Source organism: Macrobrachium nipponense, chromosome 3, assembly GCF_015104395.2.
Source record: "Macrobrachium nipponense isolate FS-2020 chromosome 3, ASM1510439v2, whole genome shotgun sequence".
NCBI classification, from domain to species: Eukaryota; Metazoa; Arthropoda; class Malacostraca; order Decapoda; family Palaemonidae; genus Macrobrachium; species Macrobrachium nipponense.
Genome location: NC_087202.1, coordinates 74,761,193 through 74,777,256, shown reverse-complemented (window position 1 = coordinate 74,777,256; position 16,064 = coordinate 74,761,193). Strand labels below are relative to the sequence as shown.

At 36.6% G+C, this 16,064-nt stretch overlaps 1 protein-coding gene across 1 annotated transcript in view; it reads left to right on the top strand.

Annotated features, from left to right (window-relative positions):
- Positions 1 to 16,064, top strand: part of LOC135221821 (GTPase-activating Rap/Ran-GAP domain-like protein 3) — a 967,251-nt gene that overhangs the window by 913,982 nt on the left and 37,205 nt on the right. The window contains 2 exon segments of the mRNA XM_064259719.1: positions 2,716 to 2,775; positions 8,778 to 8,892. Coding sequence (XP_064115789.1) covers positions 2,716 to 2,775; positions 8,778 to 8,892 — 175 coding nt within the window.

The following is a 16,064-nucleotide window of genomic DNA, read 5'->3' as shown; positions in this document are numbered from 1 at the left end:
TTTATCCTTTCCCCTCTTTTCTTCTTTGACTTTTTTTTGTCATTCCCCCTCCATTCCTTCCTTCCCCTCTTTCTCCTCTTTTCTCATGTTAATGGGAATCCCTTGGTGTGGTTAGGTAGAGGCGTGAGAATGCCTGGGATGTCGGTCGTCATATCTATATATATTATATACATAAATAACAGGGTGTCCATAAAGTCCCTATATTCTATATATACGTATAAATAACAGGATGTCCATAAAGTCTCAGTACCATTACAATCAATAAATACTTGTAATGGTACTGGGACTTTATGGACACCCTGTATTGCGCAGTGACTTTGGGATCGTGGTGACCTCAGATTAGAATGAAGATGTTTGTTTTGGTTTCATGCCGTCGATCCTGAATGCAAAACGAAACTGGACACAGCAGAGAGTTGAAATTAATAAAGTTTTGTCGACCCTATCTCGCAATGTGTTTGTGTGCTCGTACGTAGTATATGTGTTTGTGTATGTCTCCGGTTTTCGACTTTTCGCTTATAGAGCGAAAACTTGGGAAATATTGTAAATGTAATTCGTAATAAAAGTTGCACATAGGTTCCCCGGGGCGTTTCAAGAACCAGAAGTAACCGGGACTCTGTTCCCTCCCGTACAAGTCTCTTTTTTTTTTCTTCTTTCTTTCTTTAGAAGTCTGCAGAAAGGATATGCATCTGTGTAGGACAATTTTTCCCAGTTCGAGTTGGGATGTGGAGAAAGTAGGTAAAAAGTTTTATAATTAAAAATTATAGTATATTAGCCTTTACATATTTTTTGTTTTAAGAGAGAGAGAGAGAGAGGAGAGGAGAGAGAGAGAGAGAGAGAGTTTAGGTAATGTGTCCTTTTGGAATACAGGATGATTCTCGAGTTTCATTATGATTAAAAGTCATAGTGAATGGTTTCACTTAGTGGTATTATTTTATAGGATTCCAATAAATAGGAAATAGAGGTAAGCAAAGGAATATTTCCATTTGTAAGATTTTGTTTATATTTGGACAAATTATACTGGACGTTCAGGATATTGTACGAAGGATTCAAGTATCGTTATTTGACGATTGTGAAAAATATGCTGGTTTACTATTTAGTGATGTACAAGAAAAATACTTATATTTCCTTATGTTATATAGACTCAAGAGTTGGTTCTCATCACTGCTTGTATAAACTTTACTTAGCCGATATTTTGACAAGTTTTCAAAATTTGTAATGGTGATTTTCATAATGAAAACTAAAAAAGGTTTTTACAGCCAAAGCTGATTTTCCGATATGTTCCAAAAGGCATAGGCCGCCATTGCTAGCGGTTTTCTAAAATGCGTAAATCTTTAACAGGGAAGTTTTGAGGAATTGGACAAAAAGATAAAAAAAGTATTTCAAGTGCACTCAGAGCAAGTTCTAATAAATCTTTGGAAGCAAGAAGCTGATCCTCAGAACAGTTTAGGACAAAGTGCGGAGCAGACCTTGCAAATGACTAAGACTACGGCTCAAATATTTAAGTCTTAGAAATGCAGTGAATTTTCTTCGGTTCCAAAACTTTGCGAAACTTGATCATTAACATGGAAACATGTGAATGATCAAGTTGTATAATTCAGTTTTGAAATATTAATCCCAAGAGTTTTGGGTTTCGTTGCACAATGCACCAATCGTTTCGAAAAATGAACCAGATTCTGGTATTTGTGATACAGCTGAGGATATCTTGGGCTCTCCATGTATTGTAGCTGTCGGCACGTAGTCTTAAGATTTTTCAGCTCATCCTCTTGAGACAAATTATATCCTATTTGTTATTTGTGTATATATCCCTTTGTTTACATTAGTTTTTCTTTGTGAATTTCTGAACCTTTGCCATCACTCCTCGTCCTGACAAAAAATAATGAGCAAATTAATGTCTCGAGGTGTTATACTTGCTGTTTCATTATTTGTTAGATATGTTTTCTTTCCCTAACTTTTTTACACTAGCAGTGTACATAAAGATTTCTTGATATTGCACAGTACTGTCCAGTGCGTACAGTATTAAGTGAATATTGAAGAGAAAAATATTAAAAGTACGTATTTCATCAAGACTTGCCCTGTTATGGACAAGTTTGCTTTTATTGTAAGGCACATATGCACAAGGATCTGTAATGCACATTTCACGCACATACTCATACATATGCATACGTTACATACATGCATACGCACAATTGTATTTTTGTCAGTCACGGTGATGAAATATGAATATATGTACTCACCCATGAAAAGAAAGGGGAGGAAAAAGCCGAAGAAAGGAAATACAGGTCTTCATTTGCCCTAACAGTTCGCCCTCCATCAGGCCTCTTCCGGCGAAACTGTTGGGGCAAATTAAGAAAACCCTTATATCCTTTCCTCTTCTCTCGTTTCTCTCTCCTTTCTTTCCATGTAGACGCACGCGCGCGCGTAGCAACATTTTTGGCTTGCGTTCGTTGCAACTTTCAAGAAATCTTCATTGTACAAGATAACCGTGGGAATTTCAATGTAGTCGCGTTAGGAATGTCTCCTGAGACCAACCTGGAAAATGGAACGTGTTTTTTAATCCTGCGACGACCCTTTGATTGTTGCATCATGAAATTCCCCTTTTGTCTCTCTTTATATATATCGAATTTTAACCTTCTTTTTTTTATTTAAATGAGTGAACCATTGCCTTCCACTACTACTACGTACTTCTTCTTCTCCCTTCCTGTGGTGTCCCCCCAGTTAACAGATGGATCAGGAGGGGGCTCCCCCTCCAATTCGACTACTGCTCTTCATGCTAGGGTAGGTTTGCTCAGACCTCTGCCACCAACTACTCTTTGGACTGTCTGTCCTTCCTCCGTTTATGGTCTGTATCTTTGACTGTCTGTTTATGTCTGTCCGTCTGTCTATAGCTGTCTCATATTGCATGCCACCCTCCTCCCCCTCCTCCTCCTCCTCCACCACCACCACCACCACTAGAAGTTGTAAACACCAACAGTGTAGAAGAGTTTTAAAGAAAGTTAGACAAAATCATTAGGACACTGTGAATGCACAGTAAAACCTGCTCTTACAGATAAAGTGAGCACACGATGTCTCCTCGGATGGACTAACAAGTCTTTGTGACATCCTAATCCTTGTAACTCCTCCTCCTCCTCCTCCTCCTCCTCCTCCTCCTACTCCTCCTCCCCCAATTCCTCTTCAGTCCTTACTGGTTGCATTTTGATTCCGATTCCTGTTTTATTTCCGAGTCTTCTGTTACGAATAGAATATCTTTACATGCAAATGCATTTTATTTAGTGTATGCATTATGATAGCCATTATCTCTCTCTCTCTCTCTCTCTCTCTCTCTCTCCTCTCTCTCTCTCTCTCTTTACAAGCATCATCTCCCACGTATGTCGTGATTTGCCCTTTTATCTTAGCTAACCATTTGATGTGTCGCCAGTAAATCTCATACCTGTAGTAATTTTTATTGTATCATCAGTGTTGTAATGCCACTTTGTCATTGATGGACATGACTGGCGTTGCATGTTGGGCAATATGTCGAACCTCTGCTGCATGTTGGTCGTTTTCCTTTAACTGGGATTGTGCATGACTTTTCCCTCCCCCCACTAACCCCCAAGCCTTCGTCTCCTTTCCTAGCATTTCTTATCTCATTGGTAGTTTTATTATTAATCCCATTCTATTCGATTTCAGCTTGCATATCTTATTGTATTTTGTGCTGTGAATCTTTTTTTTTTTTAATATTAGCAGAAAGTATAGAAACCTAAATGTTTAAGGAAAAACTGTTTAAAAAAAATGTTTATGGATCGTGATACAAGAGTCTACTTATCGAAAGGTGTTGAACGTGTTTATGTCATCAATGTGTCGTTAAAAAAAAAAAAAAAAAAAAAAAAAAAAAAAAAAAGCTATATCCATCTTCGGTTCAGCTACCTTCAACTTATTTCCTGAATTCTAGGTCATGATCCTCGTTCGTTGGAACCTATGTGGATGATTACGATTTCGTCATACGCTATTATGTCAATTGTGTCAAACGCGCGCACTCATGTTTCCTGGGGCCTTTTTCATCACACACACACACACACACACACACACACACACCCAAGACTTAAGTAGCATTTTCACCAGTCCCTTGCGCTACATAATCAGACTACATTCAGACTATTTTGTTACCCATGCCACTTTTTTCAGTAAATTATTGCCAAAGTGTTCAATATCTTTTCAACCCTGCTTAATCGATATATACCTCACAGACGATTCACTTTAATTGCTTATATGCTATCTATCTGCAGTTCACATTGAGTAACCTTTAAAATAAGTTGTTCCATAGTCACTTCCCACCTGGATCCAAGCTCCCTCTCTTGCGTCACTTTTTTGCCAATTAGCCTCGTCATTCAGTTTACCAGAAGTCAACCGCTGATATTATTCTTCCGTCATATTTATCTCTCCGTTTACATGGCTCGTATTCTTGTACTTGCTTTTCTAGCGTCCTCATTCTTGCTGACACTCGTTAGAAGCTCCTACTCTTGCGAATAAAAACCATTCGAGTTTCAAGTTGTTTTTTGTACTATTCTTTCAGAACACATCTCTCTCTCTCTCTCTCAAATGCATACTTCCATTCACACTGGTCTTTTCATCACCCTTACCATGTCAATAGTAAAAGCCACGGAGACTTGACAGAATGTTTGTTCGTTTCTTTTGTCCTTTCCCGTGTTACATGATCTCACAAGCTTTATTTCCCCGTATGAGAAATTCGATTCGCTCTGAAGAAATCACAATCTGCTCTACTTCACGTCCTTGATACTCGACAAACGATTTTATTCCATGTTCATCGAAATTATTCAATACGTTCCCTCTTTAGGACTCGCGTGCTTCATTTTCCAGCGAAGCTTTTAATCCGTCTCGTTTGAAATTATTTTTTATTATCGCAGTCTAATCAATTTTTCATCCGCAGTTGGTAAATGTACAGAAACGTACTGCAGTGTCACCTGTAAACATTTAATGTTTATTACACAAGCATTATACCTTCGTGTACGCCCGCTTTTATAGTTGGGAAATCATACCCAAGTCTCTCCTCGTTTCATTTTAATTATGCCCAGTTTTACGTTTATTGAATTTTTGTAGTTATAACAATGTATAGAATTTGCACCCGTAAATTTGGTGATGTCAGGTATTTGTGGGAGTGCGTTTGATATGAAATTATAATGATGTCAGACACTTACCTCATTACGCTTGTCCGTATATAGATTTATTAAGGTAATATTATCGCATGCATATAAACATGAAAGTTTATCACTGAATATTTGTTCAAATTTTATAAGATTTTCCTTTGAAAGGATTTCACTTAAGCTTCAGTTTTCCAGTTTTTTTTTTCATTGTGCAAATATATTCAATGTGACAAATACCACGTTTTTTACATGAATCCCCCATTTGTCGTTTTAATAGCCAATATGCGTACAGAAGAAAAGTCAGTAAGAAGAAGAATAGAGAAAATTCTGTACAAAATAAACGCGGCTGAAATAGCCATTATTTTCAATAACACCTGTATTAATGAAGGTCTTCTTCCAGCATAGACATAAATAATAATAATAATAACAATAATAATGAGTCACGGTGATTATAGTAGATTCACAGCAACCGTGCATTTGATGTCTAGGCCAGTCCCTTACGACACTCCTGATTGGCTATTGATAAAGCTAATCACAGGGCTGGAAACTCTCTCGAGAGAGAGAGAGAGTTCACATGGGTAGGATGTATGTTCCACCTCTCTTGAGGGACACGTCTTTCAAAAGTATCCCCCCAGGAGAGGTGGCTCATACATCCTACCCATTTGAACTCTCGAGAGAGACAGAGAGTTTCCAGCCCTGTGACTGGCTTATCAATAGACAATCAAATTCGTTGTAAGGAGAGAGAGAGGGGCGGTGTCGGGATTCTTCGAGAACTAGAGGCTTTTAATAAGTCAGTCACATCGAAAGGCGTGGTTGCCGTTGAGCATTTTGTGGAGAGAACATCTCCTTGAATGGAATCCTTACCCAACATTTTAAAGCGATGTAAAGCGATGGATTTCACGAGCGCTTGCGAACCCGAGGCCCGTTTATGATTGTTCAGAACGTAGCTCGGTAATTGGTGTTGTTATCATTATGGGAAAACATGACTTTTGTTATGAAGATCTGTTAGGATTGTGTGCGTGTATGTATATATATATGTGTGTATGTATACATATATATATATATATATATATATATATATATATATATATATATATATATGTATATATATATATATATATATATATATATATATATATATATATATTATATATATATATATATATATATAGTATATGTATGTATGTATGTATGTATACATATATATATATATATATATATATATATATATATATATATATATTTATTTATTTATTTATAGCAGCACACACATAAATACAGCTGGCTACCCATTCGGTCATTTCGCGGATACTTAATAATGAGGACTATTTGTCCTTGCAAGCTTGTAAATTTTTTTGAATAAATATCCCCGCTAGACACCATTATGTTATGAGGTCCTTTTAAGTAATTGTACTATTGCACGGAACAATTGTGTATGTGCTAGTTAATATATATATATATTATATATATATATATATATATATATATTATTATATATTTATATATTTCTCACCCGTCTTCACCCAGGAAGCTATCGGGTAAATAGACAGTTTCCCACCTCTTGACTCTAATTAAGTCTCTAGAACCACTGGACCACATATATCTAAAGTAGCGTACACGTATTATAATATGTATATATATTTATATATTTCCCCGTCTTTCACACCCAGAAGCTTCGGGTAAATGACAGTTTCCCACCTCTTGACTCTAATTAAGTCTCTAGAAACCACTGGACCACTATAGCTAGTAGCGTACAATATTATATATATATCCAACTGCTGTATACTCTTGTTTCAGTTACCGGATGTTATACTTGCAGGTTCCCTGTTCGGTGATCTTTTTACTTACTTTTTTTTTTAATAACAATTGAATATTAAATAATCACAGTATAATAAGGTTTTCTTTTGAAGAAAGTGGGGGTTAATTGGCATGTCGCAAATCTTTTATTGGGTCTTACTGTTTAAGTGCTTCGCTTGATGTTTGCTTTCATTTGTGCGCACGATCGTATATAATATACGTAATATATATATATATGTATATATGTATATATATATATATATATATATATATATATATATATATATATATATATATATATATATATATATATATATATACGTATGTATGTATGTATGTATGTAGTATGTGCATATATACATGTATATAAATGTATATACGTATATACATATGTAAATAAATTCTTCTGTTAAAACAAGATACGTCTCGAGTATAAAAGGTCCATTAAAACACACTTGTTGCAAAGCTAAGGCCTCTATTTCGGTGGACTTACTTCCACCCTTATCAAGTAGTGAACGTGATAAGGGTGGAAGTTAGTCCACCGAAACTGTAAAACAGAGTGTTTCAATGGGCCTTTTATACTGGAGACGTACATATAAGGAATTTTCTTAATAGACATGTGCACACAACTATTGGTGTAAACTGTGCTTTCGTGATGGTAACAAAGTGAAAACGAGGCAGGTTGTCTAATAAAAAGTGTCGGTTTGTTGTCGTGGGCTGTTATTTTTTATATATCTATATATACCCTTATTCAAGGCATATGGCTAAGTGTTTTGTATTTTTGTCACAAGTTTCACTTTTTTCTTTTTGTGGTAAGTATTCCTCAGGCGATTGTCATTCTGGTGTATTTTGATGTATTTGTGAATATTTTTTGTGTTATCGTTTTGATGAAATGTGATTTTTCAGTGAGATGGTTTGTATTTTTTTAATTGTTGATTTTTAACGAGAAGTGTTTTTTATTATTATTATTTTTACGTTTGAAGTGTGTATTTTCAGTGAATTGGCTCCCATTTTTTCCAGTGAAATTGTAAAATTTTTCATGGGTTTTCATTAAAAGATCGATCAATTCTTCAACGAGAGAATTAACGCATTTTCATAAATCATGATCAAGCAATCTAAGTGCACTCATCATATCATATTACATCCTTGATAGTACAGTAGGTAATGAAATGAACTTCTCAATAATTTCTTAGAGTATGGTGTAGCATATCCTTAGGAAAAAGTCCTAAAAAAAAAAAAAAAGAGTATTGTGTAGCTTATCCTTAGGAAAATGTCCTCCTAAAAATCTTAGATTTGTTCAGCTGTAACGATCCTTTGTAAAACTTAATCAGTCCTACCTTATAAACAGTCATTCCCACTATTCTAATTTGGCAAAATGGCTTTCAGAAAGACTGTGAAGTAAGTGACCTATTAGGATGCAGTGTTTGCTGTATTTCACTCAGTTTAGTTTTCTCGTAATGCATGCTAGGCGGGACTGTATCTTGATTATAATAAGTAATTTAGAAAACTGTTAAAATAATGTTAGATTCTAGTTAGGTGTGCAGTAAGCGTAGGGTTAATTTGCTATTATAAAATGTCTTGTGTGTGTACCTTTATCGAATTTCATTAATCATTATTATTATTATTATTATTATTATTATTATTATTATTATTATTATTATTATTATTATTATTATTATTATTCCAGTGTTGCAAATCACATCGAATTCATTCCAGTATCTCAAGACTTATCCATATCATGCAAAAATAGTTGTTTGCTTATAAAAAGGGAGGGTAGGGATGGGGCCATAATTATCAGATGCCCTAGGAATACCCGTTGTCATCAGTTTTGTTCACCAACAGCCTTGGGAACCACAGTGCTGCTACCCAGACTTCCCCTACGAGGTGGTGTGTGGCGACTCCTGGGGGGAGAACAGGCTACTGCTGGCGACCAGCGAGGGCGCTTTTCTCGTAGAAGGTAAGTCTCTCTCTCTCTCTCTCTCTCTCTCTCTCTCTCTTCTCTCTCTCTCTCTCTCTGAGTTGAAATGTTTACATTTTTTCCCAATCTTTTAGCAGTCCCTCCTCCTACCGAATGTTCCCCCTTCCATCCCACACCGTAACTTTATCCGATTCCCGATTTACCTGGAAATTCCCACTTGGTCTTTCTCCGTTCCTTTTTTTTTTCTCTCTCTTTCTTTTTATTCCGTTTATTTTTATACTTTTTTAGACAATATTTTTATCCACTTTTGATGCTAAATTGGTCCAAATAATAAAACTCGACGAAGTTTATCATGAGAGTAATATTAATGAATACCCGTGTACAAACAAGTATGGAAGTACTTATTGGTATTTGACAGTTTTATTATATCAGAAATGCAGAACATGGTCTTGTTTATGTTTAGCAGGCAGCCAAAATTAATGAGCGCCCTTCAAGCATATTCAGTCAAGTTCTTAAGTTGTCTAAACATTTTTTGGAACAGGATTTTGTCTGTCTTGTACCCTGTTTTGAACTGCGTTTTATCATGGCAGGCAGAACATCTCATATGGTATACTTATAATTTGTCTTGCAATCTCTTGACACAAGCCGATCTCTGCCCTCCTGATTGAAAGTTTTCAAATGCATTTGCTCTTCATCGTATGCTCTTTAAGACATAATTCACTTGAATTACAACGTTCTGCAGAAAGTGTACTTTTCCTCTTTGGTTAACGTTGCATTATCTGCCGAGTGAAATTAGGTGGTAATCCACGTGGCATTTTTCCTTTCGTAATTTACTTTCGTCAAAGCTTTTCACTCCTTTCCCAGTTTTTCTTTGCTTTGATACGATTTTACAAAGTTATTTCCCTTGATAACCCGCCATGACCTTTTCAGTTGTATCATGATCTATCCGGCGCCTTTGGTCGATCTTTTCAAATACGGCACTGTATTTTTATACTCAGATATCATTTATATATTACTAATATCGGAATATTAAAACAAATGGTCTCTCCTAACAGTATTCTATCGTCAATTTGTAATCGCATTGCTCTGTCATGGTAGCAGAAGTGAAGTCTGCCCAGATGAAGTTTGTATGTTGTTTTGGTATATGTGTAAAATCTCTAACGAATTGTTGCAGCGTTAGTATATGGAAAATGTACAGTCTTGTATCAAACATTATCAAACTATATTCACCTTTAGCAAGCCTGTTACTAATGCTTTGGACTAACTCATAACTGTTCTCGCTCTTTATTTTTCTGTATTATTTAAATGCTCTGTAGGTCAGTAGACGGGAACAGGTCTCAAGACAAGGACCGTGTTCAGTATCCTCTCATCAGGCTCCCATCATTTCAGTCTCTGTTTAGAAAACTTAAACCCAAAATCAGTTTATCTTATCGTTTAGCCCCTTCACTTCATCGCAAAACTCCAGAACTCTGGATCTACCTCCGTGTTCTTAGGCGTCACGATCTTTAGAGGAAGTAGCTTTGTCAGTGTTTGCGGGGCGAGAACATTACGGTATCATCTGGGACTTAAAATTTAAACATTTAATATTTGAATTTCCCTGTTCCCTACCATCACTTAAACGTTGAAGTTGAATAGAAATGCGGATGAGATACCTGGAAGTATTGTTGTAGGAATCAATTTATATACGAGATGCACATTAAGTATTACGGATACAAGAAGCATAGAAGGTGGTAGGAAAATATTAGGCGTTTTGAACAAAGGGTGTGAATGTTAAAGGTTCAGGAGAGAGAGAGAGAGAGAGAGAGAGAGAGAGAGAGAGAGAGAGAGTGCAATGAGGTGTTGAAAGAAAAGAGAAAAGGAAAGGTGGGCGTTGAAACAAGTCTTATTTTTTTCGCTGTAAAAACTTAGACGCCTTCGACCTCAGTGTGATTAACTTTTTTTCCCCGACATCTTTCTAAGATATTACCCAAGATTCTCACTTAATGCGAAGGAATTTTCTTTGAAAACTACCATAACGCTGCTCGTGGAGCTTGACCGAAAAGAAACGTGTGTGCGAAAAATTGTAAAGAAAAAAAGAACGGGAGGGAGGGAGGTTTTAAAAAACGAAAAAAAAAAAAAAAAGTAAACACAGGTTGCCTATCGTAGCGAAAGCTGGTGGAAGTTGCAAAGAAAAATGCGATTGCCGCTCGTGTCGTTGGTTAACTTTGCACATCAGACGAGAGAGAGAGAGAGAGAGAAGGAGAGAAGACGAGAGCGATGAGAGATCGATGAGAGAAATGGAAAAATTTTAAAAATTTTAGAAATAAAAAAAAAGACATAATGGTTTTGGGGGGAAAATCTCCGTTAAATCTCGAACTAGGCTCAAGGTTTATAAGCCCCGAAGTTAATCACGGGAAAAAAATTGGTTTCCAGAAAAGAGAGAGAGAGAGAGGAACGCAACAAACGCAATTGTTTAAACAAAGCACACACACACACACATAGATAGAGAGAGAGAGAGAGAGAGAGAGAGAGAGAGGACTTGAAGGTAACACACTCCGCGTCTGTATCATACACGAATGGAAAAATAACCCGGCAAACGAAACAAAGAGAAAATTTGATGAAAAGGAGGGACTGCGATAATTAGGATAATTGTTATTAATCCGTGCGTTGATGTTAGACTAATAACTCGTTAATAACTTACTCGTATTGTCTGAACATCATCATTATTATTGCTTTCTTCTCCCAATACACCAGAGACATTGATAAGCGTTCAGCTCGGAGACTCGGAAGAAAAAAAAAACAACAACAACAAAGGGAAAAGCTTTTATTGACTAATGATTTTCTGTATAGCTTACCACAGGCTAATTAGCGGTAATCCACTGTGTTCATATTTATGAAAGGAGTCGTGGAAAGAAACGCTGAAGGGGAAGAGAGAGAGAGAGAGAGAGAGAGAGAGAGAGAGAGTTGGATTGATTTTAATAAAGAAAGGAAATGGGACGTCAAAGCGTTTAATGATTTTCTTTATAATTACATTTGCTTTATCGTTGTTTTCTTGCTTCGTTGTTAAGAGTTCCGTTTGTTGAGTCAACCTCTACGGGGACGAAGGAGATGGGATAACAGGTTCTCTGGATCGAGAGTAGAGTTGTGGCCCGGGGGTGGGTTGTTTCTGGATGAGGTTGCGAGCCCATGCTGTTCTCCAACCTGAATGTATCCTACCCCAAGCCGACTAACTTGAGTAGGTGCGTAAGTGGTTGTATAGGTCCATAGAAGACCTTTGGTATTAGCGAACACAGAAGGGATATCGAGCGCTTTACCTCACCGAGGAATCGAACTCTGGTTCTCTTGTTGGAGAGGCAGATGTTATGACCTCCAAATACAAAGTTCGGAAGTCACGTAAAGCCGTTAGTCACGTTGCTGAATAACCACTGGTTCCATGCAACGTAAAAACACCATACAAACAAACAAACCAAATACAAGGTATAGTTGCATTTTATATATATGATATAATATATGTGTGTATTTATATATAAATATATACTACATGGATATGTATAAAAAAGATATATATCTGTATATGTATATATACATTATACATATACAGTATATACATACACTGGTAAGACAACTTTTATCAGTAGTTCGGGGTCTGTCCTCCCGATAAGTAACGAAATCCGTTGAGTAAGACCCGGTATTTTAGGCAATACGACACCCCAGAGCTGGTGTAGCATTTGCGTGAAAATCTGCCTCTTCTTTCTTGACCTTGTTATGCACCATTATTTCATTGTAAGTTTTGAGGAGGGTCTTATAAGCAGGTAAATTCAAGAGTGACTGCAACAATACAGGTAAGAATGATGAAACATGAAAGAAGTGTATGTGATTATGTCTGTGTGTTTGTCCGCTGTTTTCATAGTGGGCAAGTGGCTATCGTTCACCATCAGTTGCAACCTTAGGTGAATATGTAATGCACTGTTTTTACTACGACAGTGATATCACAAAATTGCATTTAATTTAGGGATATTAACTTCATCAAAGATTGTATTGAAGTAAAGACAAGCAACGCGAAAAAGAGAGGAGGAGTAAACAGGTAAGAGACATTCACAAATGACCTCAGGAATCTCCAATTTACATGTCATCGACAGATGAACCGAGAACATATCAGTTCATCGATTATCCGATTATCACTACAGTGAATGACAGCGTAAGACGATAGTGAAAATGATCAGGTTTACCTGTGAATGGTATTAGTTAATCGTTGATTGCTTGTAAATTGCGCTTCCGAAAATAGTCTTATGAATGTTTGTCTGTTAATTCCCCTTTCTCTTCTTGCTCCAGCCTTGATATTTTACTCCAAGTTTTGATCAAGTTAATATCTCGTAATAAAATGTGATTTGAGAGAGTGCATATTAATTAGTAAATACACTGCTTTACATACTTTACCAAGGTTTCTTCCAACGATGTAGTAGCTTAGGCGTTTCAGACTATGCAAAGATTACGTCAATTTTCTGATGCCCAACAAAATGAATAACAGTGTTGCTGTAAAATATTTTGAACACTGACCTGGATGAAGTGCTTATAATTGTTTTTAAGGCGGATATCCAAAATTAAAGAGTAAAAGCGGTACCTGCTCGCGCACATGCAGTGCATTCTGTACTTTTTTTGTGATTATAATCATACCTGCATGTATTGTTCAGTTTTAATCATGCCTGCCCGTATTGTTAAGTTTGCAACTGTTTTCAACAGTATGCAAGACCCTCTTCTAGCATTGTCATTACTGATACATACCTAAGTAGAACAAACGTGATCGTAAAACTTAATGTTATGTATATATTAAAAAGGTGGGTGATTAACCTATTCCTTCCAGCAATTGTAACCTTCGAAAGATATTTTACAACCGAGTAATTTATATTCCACCCACTTTGAAGATGTTTACAGACCTATTATTTGTATTTTGCCATATTCACATGGACTGAAATTTGCTCTTGATATTCTGGGTCCTGCTTAGCAAAATTAAAGGAAAACTAGTATATGTGTTGTTGATTGTGCCAACACAAACTGTATTCTCATTTTAGATGAGAAGTGGTTGGCTGGCGTGTGTCATAAAAAACAAATGTTGGTTGCATATGATTAATGTTAATTAGAAAATTAAAACTGAAAAGTATGATTGACTAATTTTGAATGATACAAGCAAAAGCACAAAATTTCCCAAGAATACTAATTATGCTAATGATCCATCGTAAATGACTATAATAATTTGCGAGTCAGATTTTTTTATGTGCTCATAAACCGTTCATTTTCCTTTGCAGTTTTATAATCAGTAGGCTCTAATTTGTCTTTTAGGGAGGGGGGGGAGAGGGAGATCCATTGGACTTGCGGGAGGTGGGGGGAGGGGTACGGAGAAACCTAACTGATGAGGGAACTTGGTAGGGGAACATAGAAGAGAGGAGGTGAGGGACGTTGCAGGGGAGGGGTGCGGGCAACCACCCCTCCCACTTCCAGTTCGTCGTCAGTAACATTTTGGAACAATTATGCAAAAGCACAATTTTTTTCTCCCTCAATTTGTTACAGCAAATGGCGAGGAAAAAAAGAAATTAAAAAGGAAAAAAAAAAGAATCATTTTCATTTTCCTGGGAAAAATGTGATTTTAACAGAATGAAATTATGAATGTAGTTTTTGCATCGAAAAAAATTGGAGCGAGAACTTTTTTGAGCATTTTTGTGCCTTTTTTCGCCATTGTGATTTTTTTGGTTTTTAACTGACTTATGAAATGCTGCATATTGATGTTGATGTTTCAGTAAATGATAATAATGATCCTTTCTGTTGGATGGTACTATTTAGGGTACGATGCTTCCATTGTGAAGCCAGTCGCCAGAACTCGTCCATGTTTCGTGTTGCTGGTAAGTCTTGTTTAAATCAAACCAGCATTTACTCAGAAACGCCACTCATGGCTATCGTCAACTTTTTGGATTCCAACGCCTCGTTCCTTCACTCTTCTTGACTGAACTCCAGTTCAGGCCAAGGCCTTCGTCTGTCCCTTATTTCCCATGATTTCCTGTCTATTACCTTACATGGTGGACACCACATCCCTCTGCCAGGAATATTCGTACTACTGTCTCTTCCCACTGACGACGCTTCTTGACAACAGCTTTCAAAATCTCTGTAAACTTTGTCAAGTGGCCATGTTTGCACTCGGCAGACCCTTGTAACCAATGTAAGTCATTGCGCTCGCAAGAAATGTACTCGGCCAGTCGTTCATTACCTCATTCAGGTTCTGACGCACATGTGGCATCCATACTTACACTTCTAGTCTTTAATGCTGAACTCGTAAGGTCATGAATAAACATTGCTACTGTGCTGCAATAATTGCTCATTCCGAAGCCGACTGCTGTTTCAACCATTACCCAATAAAAAAATTCTGACTCGCAAATTATTAGTCATTTACGATGAATCATTAGCATAATTATTATTCTTGGGAAATTTTGTGCGGAAGGATAATGCCAAAACATTCATCAAAACAAGAATCCAAAATAATAATCTGACACAAATCTCACATTTCAGAATAATGAGGATTAACTGAGATCAATCTCATATTTCGAAATAATGAAGATTATCTGAAATTAATCTCACATTTCAGAATAATGAAGATTAACTGAAATAAATCTCACATTTTAGAATAATGAAGATTAACTGAAATTAATCTCACATTTTAGAATAATGAAGATTAACTGAAATTAATCTCACATTTTAGAATAATGAAGATTAACTGAAATTAATCTCACATTTTAGAATAATGAAGATTAACTGAAATTAATCTCACATTTCAGAATAATGAAGATTAACTGAAATCACATTGCACTTCATATTGAGAGGTCTTCATACCTCCGAATTTAAATCTGTATACTAACTGGTCCCAGACTTTCTCCCTGATGTGCGAGATGCAACAGTCCTCCACATTAACACGTGCAAACTAAGCTGTTTCCAGCTTCCCCCGGATCTTCCAGGGACCAATGATGTTCCCCACCAGAAAAGTGGCTGGTTTCTGCAGATATCAAACTTCATGCTCTCACCTTTCCATTTTAGGATGACGTTTGTCTGTCCCATGACCTCCACGCTGCTTGCTACCAACTAAGTCTAGTAACCGCGAGATACCTTATTCACTACCTGGTCAACAGAGCCACAGTGTATTACGTCAGTAAATATATCTAATTCGTATCCCAACTCCTAAGGGATCCATT